This window comes from Magallana gigas, chromosome 4 (genome assembly GCF_963853765.1).
Source record: "Magallana gigas chromosome 4, xbMagGiga1.1, whole genome shotgun sequence".
Classification (NCBI taxonomy): domain Eukaryota; kingdom Metazoa; phylum Mollusca; class Bivalvia; order Ostreida; family Ostreidae; genus Magallana; species Magallana gigas.
In genome coordinates, this window is record NC_088856.1 from 25,061,878 (window position 1) to 25,070,787 (window position 8,910).

General features: G+C 32.5%; 1 protein-coding gene across 1 annotated transcript; it reads right to left on the reverse strand.

Annotated features, from left to right (window-relative positions):
* Positions 1-1,952: 1,952 nt before the first annotated feature.
* On the reverse strand, positions 1,953-8,606 carry LOC136274581 (uncharacterized PE-PGRS family protein PE_PGRS36-like). Its single transcript, XM_066081731.1, has 3 exons — positions 8,487-8,606; positions 5,005-5,326; positions 1,953-2,453 (listed from the first exon to the last, which is right to left on the reverse strand). The coding sequence occupies exons 2-3, from the start codon at positions 5,306-5,308 to the stop codon at positions 1,999-2,001; spliced, it is 759 nt and encodes a 252-aa protein (XP_065937803.1). The 5' UTR covers positions 5,309-5,326; positions 8,487-8,606; the 3' UTR covers positions 1,953-1,998.
* Positions 8,607-8,910: the final 304 nt, after the last annotated feature.

The window sequence follows — 8,910 nt, forward strand, 5'->3', positions numbered from 1 at the left end:
ATTTATTTGGACTGAGTCAGATCTAGAGTTTTAGCTTGGCTACATTTATTTAGTAGACTTTTGACTGTTTGGGATATGTAGGTCTATATCCGCACGTTCAGTGACCAGGTAGATGCGGTATGGGGTAAACATGACTGGGGCCACCTAGATTTCCATGATAAGGACCTATATAGAAAGAAAACATCAGATATTCTTAAATACGAAATTGTTAATGTTTACCGTACAAGGAGAGCGTCTTTGAACTTTGAACAACTTTGAAGGATTGTTTCAATCCTAATATAACTGATTTAAATAATGCAACGGTCTCAAATCAAAAGTAATATACATGTATGACTAGCCTTTAATGAAGTCACTAATTTTAGACGGAAAGGGTAAGTGTATGGATTGAAAGAACTTTATCATGATTATGTTACAGTTGTGCTTTAAAATTGTATTGTTATACTGGATACTTGTGTGAAAGGTAATATGATATATTATATAAATATTGTTGTTTTTATTTAGGTCAATACGAGGATTGAGCTAAAAGTCTGGTCCGATTAAGTCGATCACAAAAAAAGGTCAAAACTAATCATTATTTCATCCAGCATGTTTTTTTCTATCATGATAAAGGTTTGCTGTTTCCGACAAATATGCTGGCTTTCCTTAAAATGGCATGAAGGACGTTGTTTACTCAGGGTTTGAGTTCTCAAATTCGTAATATTATAAAGTTCAATTTTATGAGTAAATCTTGTTCTAAACACAAAAAGTAGTTGTGAAACTAATTATTATTGATTAAACATTCGATATTTTTACTAATTGTAGGACTTTAAGCAACACAGAGAAATTCGAACTACATTTTCATATTTCTTTTTTCTGAAATATTGTTGGTAGTACTAAAGTATCTAAAGTAAGATTTTTTTTGTTATCAGTATATATTTGTATATTTTATATTGGTTTTATTTTACCTTCAGATACATTGTAATTGCATGGCACACACTACAAAAATACGGGAAAAAATGCTTGAAAACGATAAAAGACACCATATCTCAAAATGTTGATCATTAACCTCATATAGATTAAATGCCAGCAGAGAAAACTCAATATACTCAGTTTAATACTATATAAGTTTTATCATTATCATAATTCAGGGGTTTTTTGTTTAATTGAATCAAAAATGGGTAGGGATTTGAAAACTGATAAAGAAATTCGGACTGAAATATTTATAAAATTCAGGATGAAAACTTAATGCTTTGTATCTATTTAGTGTCACCGTCAATCATAAACAGTACTTGATTTTTAAATGAATTTAGCCATTTGTATTATTTTCACAATTAAGAAAGTCTCAATCACAGTGTTAAATTTTTAGGGATATAAAAAAATATTCAGTGGCCATTAACGCAGAAAGTACATTGTAGGTCTATAACAGACGGTAGATGGTTTTTCATTATCATCAGTAGATTTATGTCTTCGTTCTGAGTAAATGTAATCCTTAAGAAAGTCAAAATAACGATCCCGATGTCGGTTAATCAAACTTTATATTTAATCTGATACAATTTTTTTTTGCTTTGTGCAATAAACTGATGAATGATAAAGTTTGTAATTTTGTGAGGGCTTTTCTTTCAATTATGAAAATGAAACTGCTTAAAACTAAACCTAGGGTTAAAGAAATGCATGTGAAAATCTCTTTAACCAGCAAATAGAGTATACATGTATAACTCGTTTTAAGAACAAATGCATCAGGTTAGTTTATATAAGAAAAACATATGATTTTCTATCTTGCTTATAACTTGACAAAAGATATTGAGCATTTACATACCATTAACATATCTTATTGAAGTAAAAGTAAGATTATTATTGAAAAAAAAGGAAAACTGTCTTCCCAAACTGTGACCTTATTCTATCACGATATCAAAAATTTTTTAAGAGGATCCTCCAGAATTGATCAATGACGCAATTTTGAGATGCAGACTAACAATTTTATTTGTCATTACATAGAAAAACATTTTGGATCAATAGGGTTTAGTAAACTTTCGACTGTTTATGGTATGTAGGTTCATATCCGTGACTTCCGTGACCAGGTCGATGCGGGATGGGATAGACTTGACGGGGGTGACCTGGGATTCCGGGACCACCTGGGATTCCATGACCGCCTGGGGTTCCATGGTAAGGTCCTATATTGAATGGGTAGGTACATGTGTCAACTTGACCGCTGGAATATCGTTTACAGCATTTGCCTCCATATGGACATGTTGTGTCATGGTTGCAAGCTACGCGCCTACCACCGATGATTACATAGTTTTGGTTGCAGGAACCTCGGCGCTCGAATTCAGCTGGAATTTGACATCTTTGACCATTTCCTCCAACATAACAACATTTCTGTACTCCGTGGCATTGTTCGTCATTGCTACAATATGGGCCAAGCTCTGGTTCCGGGTAAATGTTGCTTGCTGGGCAAGTTCCGGCCTTTGGTAAACCTAAAAAAATATTGGTTTTGGTTTTGTTAACTAAAACCATGTATTTCGCATTTAAAAAACGTTATATACAAACTATAACATAATTTGGACTCTAGACATGTACAAAAGGCAATCAGACCTTAAAAGTCATTCTTATAAAGTGAACTTAACATTAACAAGAGGCCCAGGAGCCACATTGCTCACCTGAGCAACAATTGCCTTAATTCTGATCAAATTAACATTACAGTATCACAATATCTTGACAACTAAGTACAGTAGATCTTGAGAAAAAAAATTGAAAATCTGCCAATTTTTTTCCACGTCTCTTTTTGGTAAATACCAAGCCCCTTTTGTTGTTGTACCTATAAGAAGTTTTTTTCTCTATTCCTATATGCCCCCCCCCCCCCCCATTTCGTGGCCCCACATTTCTCTAGGGAATCATTGTTTTATCAAACTTAAATCTGGATAACCTGTGCTTTCACACTAAGTACTGAGTTTTGGACCGAAAACTTTCCCAGAATATTTTTAAAGATTTTCTCTATATATTCCTATGTAAAAATTCAAACCGTCATCACGGCCCCGCCCTACACCAAGGGATCGTGATTTTGCAAACTTGAATTTACACTACCCGAGGATGCCTCTACACAAGTTTAAGCTTTTCTAGCCAAATAGTCTTTAAAAAGAAGATTTTTGAAGATTTTCTCTATATATTCCTATGCAAAAATTCACCCCCCCCCCCCTCCAATTGTGGCCTCACCCTACACCTGGACTATTATTTAAACAAACTTGAATCTACACGATCTGGGAATGCTTCCACTCAAATTTGGGCTTTCCTGGCCTAATAGTTTTGAGAGGAAGATTTTTAAAGATTTTCTCTATATATAAAAATTTATCCCCCATTGTGGTCCCGCCCTGCCCCCAGGGACCATGATTTGAACAAACTTGAATCTACATTATCTGAGGATGGTTACATGCCAATTTGAGTTTTCTTGGCCAAAAAGTTTATAAAAGAATTTTTTTTAAACATTTTCTGTATATATTCCTGTTAAAAAATATATCCCCTAATTGTGGCCCCACCCTACCCCCGGGGACCATGATTTGAACAAACTTGAATCTACACTACCTGAGGATGCTTTCATTTTAAATTGAGCTTTTCTGGCCTAATAGTTTTTGAGAGGAAGATGTTTAAAGATTTTCTCTATATATTCCTATGTAAAACATGATCCCCCTATTGTGGGCCCACCCTACCCCCAGGGACCACGATTTGAACAAACTTGAATCTAAACTACCTGAGGATGGTTACACACCAATTTGAGTTTTCTTGGCCTAATAGTTTTTGAGAAGAAGATTTTTAAATGTTTTTCTCTATATATTCCTTTGTAAAAATTGATCCCCCTAATTGTGGCCCCACTCTACCACCGGGGACCATGATTTGAACAAATTTGAATCTACACTATCTGAGGATGCTCCCATCTTAATTTGAGCTTTTCTGGCCTTATAGCTTTTGAGAAGAAGATTTTTAAAGATTTTCTCTATATATTCCTATTTAAAAATTGATGCCCTTCTTGTGGCCCCTCCCTACTCCCGGGGACCATGATTTGAACAGACTTGAATCTACACTACCTGAGGCCGCCTCTACAAAAATTTAAGCTTTTCAGGCCGAATAGTTTTTGAGAAGAAGATTTTTAAAAATTCCAACAAATTTTCAATAATTCTCAATTGTCTCCCCTTTACAGAGGGCGTGGCGCTTCATTTGAACAAACTTGAATTCCCTTCACCTAGTGGTGCTTTGTGCCAAATTTGGTTGAAATCTGCCCAGTGGTTCTTGAGAAGATGATGAAAATGTGAAAAGTTTACAACAACGACGACAACGACAGACAACGGACACATTGTGATCAGATAAGTTCACTTGAGCCTTTGGCTCAGGTGAGCTAAAAAGTAAAAGAACAGTATCGTGTTTTGTCATCCGATTCCTAGCATTTGATCTATAACGTCGGGGCAACACAAACATTAACGTGAATTTTGATTTCTGCATCTATTAGTTTGTCTTAATAAAAGAAAAAGGAATATACGTACCCTGCAGCAATGGTTCAGCGAAGTAAAAGGAATGATTTTTTAATAATAAAATAATAAACATGTATCATTATCCATTTTTTTTTTTGTTAAAGCAGTGCTAATATTTAACGAAGCAGAAATATGTCGTTTGAAGTAGAATAATTCTTTATTAAGAATATATTTAAGGTATGTACATGTATCGTTCCACTTTGAAATATTGAAATTTCATAAAATCATATATACAAACTGGGAAGCGCATCTCTTTTTTCAGAGAATGCAGGTTTTTAAAAAAATCGATTTTAGGAAAAAAATATAAACAGATAGGCAATCACACCTTTGAATTAATTATTGCAAAAATAAACGAATCAATATATCTGACTGACTTAAAACATAATTAATTTTGTCATTTTTATTAAAAGCAGTCTGTGGGGAATTTGCTATTAGAATAACAAAAAGACAAAATAATACTGCCACCATCTTTCATGTAATTAAACTTTGATATGTCACGATATCTTACCAAACCCATCTCCTCGACCTCCACCTTGACCTCCGCCTAGACCTCCTCCTACATGTAAACCTCCTCCTAAATGTCCTCCAAATCGTCCTCCAAATCCTCCTACAAGACTTCCTCCGACAAGACCTCCTCCTAGACCTCCAACTCCTACTCCTAGACCTCCAACTCCTACTCCTAGACCTCCTCTAACTCCTCCTCCAAGACCTCCTTCATGACCTCTACCGCCACCATAATCATTCTTATAAGTAGAATAATCGTCAGCCAAACAGGAGGCAATTACGAGACCCAAGACCAGCAAGTTATCCATCTTTGTTGATTTAGAAATCTGTAGGAGTCAAGAAAAGTCATAAAAAATGTTCTGACTTACATTAAAAAAATAGTGGTGTAGATTAAGGTTATTTTTAGAGACGTTTTGAGATTATTTATTCATCTTGTATCAAACGTCATAAACTGATGTTGTGTATATTTTTCAGCTTGGTATAAATTCACTTTATTTTTGCCAAGAATTATGCTGTATAATAAATTGGTTGACAAACAGAGTAAATATATTGACTTTTCTTTGCGTTAGGGGGACCAATCTTTTTTGTGTGCTTATTGTTTACCCATCAACAATAATAAAAAAAAATGTGGAAGTTTCCGACAACATTTGTTATTTTTGAAGCCATTTTCTTGGTATGTAAATGATATATTTTGATGTGAATTTCCCCCATTTTCTATCATTTTTTGTTAGCAATTATAATTTCCTGAAATAATATGACGAATCTATAGACTTTATTTGCAAATTTTATTCAATAATTTTACTAGGAATATTAGTAGATTAAAAATGAAACACTGTAATATCATAATTTATGAAAATGTTGAAAAAATAAACGACTCAATTTTATTCAAAGTTTTTAATTCAAATTTAAACAGAATGTGGTGCATTGCATGTAAGAGGTATTTAATGAAATTTTCATTCTCATTCCATTAATCAACATTAACGTATGCCCTAATTTCTGTGACCTAATTCTTTGCATTTAATGAGGATACTAAAATTCGAATCACCGCTAGCCCTTTTTCTGGAATGATAACGTTTTTGTGTAGGTTTATGCTTTAAACATAAAAAAGTAATACCTTTTTGAAAAAAAAATACTTTACCTTTAATTACATTGATCACAAAAGATTTTCATCGTCTAGATTTCTTAAATTAAAACAAAAGTATTAAATTCCTTCAAATACGCGTTATTGGGATATTTTACAAAATATAACTGATCAAAATGTCAGCCTGATCAACAAAAACTTAAGAAAATGGAGCTTTGTGGCGCAAATCAAACTGAAGATGTATTCTTTATCATGTCTCAAGATTATATAATCAATATCAATAACTTGACTTCAACAATATTTAATAATTATTGCTACATGTATATATTTAATGAATAAGGAAATCATTTAATTTTTAAATATTGTGATGTTATTAAATGCGGTCAGATGATCAAATCCAATAAAGCCCAAAGTGCTTTATGATAGATTTGATCATGCTTGACCGTTTTTTATCACATAATCATATTCAAAGAAAGATATCTCATTACTTATTTTCGTGTAACTTTAGCAATATTTCAATTACATGTAAATAATAAAATACTGATCAATAAAATTTATTGAATTACTCACAATTTATGGTTTTCACCAAAACATTTAATTTTTATTAAATTATTTATAATTTTGGAAAAGTCAAAGTTATTCACCGTTCCGGTAATATATCAACGTAGCTTAGTGAGATGGGTGTTGGCTTGTAGATTATCTTTATCAGATGATAGAGTCTCCGAATTATAGCAGACGTCTAATTTTTTTACTTCTCATGTTTAAAGTTAATCATTTTGAATATTTTATTTTGTTATTTTGGGGTTATACCAAAAATAATTTGACACTTTTTAGATAACTTTCAAAATTACGTTATGTTTATATTCAGATTCTGTAAACATTTTGTCGAATAAAATTGATTAAACGCTACGCGGGTAGGTTAATGCAACTCCGAGTTTAATGACCGTCAAAATTATGATCAATTTAAAAACTATTTATTTTTATGAAAACAGTGCGGAATAATAATACCAAGCGAATGTGTTAACCAAGATTTTATGTTTCTACTTCAGAATCGACTCGATCTTTGAAGCTGCCGTACCATGGTATCACGTGACAGTTAAAAATAGATCACTTTATTACTTTAACAAAAAATTAAAAAGTGTTACACTACCCCGAAGTTCTTTTGTATATTTGCTACAATTATACGATCGGCAATTAGTTCATGTTATGCTTATTAGCATTATTGCTAGAATCCTATCGTTAATCGCATGAAATAAATATTGTAAATATTTATCGGAAACCCTCTTAACTTCTATAATTTCATTGAAAATACTACGTATTTTTCATTTAAAAGAACAAAGCAAAGGATTATAGCAGAATTGTTCGTTGATATTTACCAAAGTCATCTTTCATTATATCCGGGGTAGTGTAACACTTTTGCCATTTTTTTACACACTGACAGAGGAAAGGCTGGTCAAGCCATATAAATGTCGATCTGCTTTCCTTATAAAATTCGCTGATTAAACAAAATATCCATGCCTTATTATCCTGATTTTATCCTAACTGACACTCATCTAAATCTTAGGTATCTGTATTGAATAAGTCTTATTTCGGCATTGTTTACACTGCATTCAGATGATTTGTCTCCCGACATGATCCTTTCTATGAAACATGCTTGTGACGTCATCAATGATAATTATACGTAATAGAGAGAAATCGAAGATATATTCAGTTAGAAGAGTTTCCAGTGATATGTTATGCCTGTAGTTTTTATAATTAAAACCAGAGATAAAGTTAAAATCGACAAGTTTCTGAGTAAAATCTGACATCATGCTGCATATTGTGACGTCCTATCGATCAGAGGAATTTGATCGCTGAGAGTTGCCTTATCATACCCGCGTATAGGGTAGCTGATTGAGATCATTATGTTACATGTAATGATTAGACAATAAACTACCAGAACAAAATTAATAAGTTATAATGTATATTAGTCAATTTTTCGTGCCTTTTCAGTGTACACTTCCAAATTATATATTTTTTATAATGTGCGTATATCATTTCTACATACCAGATGCGGGGAATTTACCAGGCATTGTACGCTTTTATCTTCTCATCGGTAATGAGAATTCACACGGTACGATAAAACGGACTAGATAAACGGAAAATTTTATCCATTAGACGATGAACCGATATAATTTAAGATATATCTAACTCAAAGTGAAGTTGAATTAAACGCACGATTGAACAGTATACACGCATGATAGGATAGGATATGATTATACAGAATAACGCTGCCTGCACTGGATTTAAGTTTTCTATAGTAAACAATATTTAACTGAACGTTTTTATTTCATTCCGATGATTTCGCAAATAAAAATTAATGTTTTTTTTTTCTCTATAAACAAAAATATCTAGATAAAACTTACTGTCGGATTCCTTGCTACAACAGAAAACAGGAATGATTGAGAAGAAAAAGTCTCACCCTTTTATACTGTTTAACAATAGCATCCCGCACGTCCACGGGTTAAAGTTTTCCCGACATTTCCTCAAATTGTCTTAAACATGCTTATTCTGCTTTTGTTTATTATCTTATTAAAATCAAACATGTACGCGGATGTTTGGTTTTTGTTTAATTTGCATAAATAATGAGGCGTTGGTGAGGCATTATGTAATCAATCAAAATTGTTGGTTCCTTTGATAATTTCGTATAATAACGTTTATCTTTATGAAGAAATGTTGTTAAAAAACAATGTTCAGTGATAACTACCATTAATGATTCACGAATATATCTAGTTATACATAAAACTATTTTTGAGTGATTCATATGGGAATGAAAATTACACGCATTTA

Excerpts from the sequence above, each read along its gene's own strand:
- LOC136274581 (XM_066081731.1), bottom strand. The coding sequence starts at position 5,308 with ATGGATAACTTGCTGGTCTTGGGTCTCGTAATTGCCTCCTGTTTGGCT. Across the intron at positions 2,454-5,004 it reads AGGTCGAGGAGATGGGTTTG|GTTTACCAAAGGCCGGAACT; the intron begins GTAAGATATCGT and ends ATATTTTTTTAG.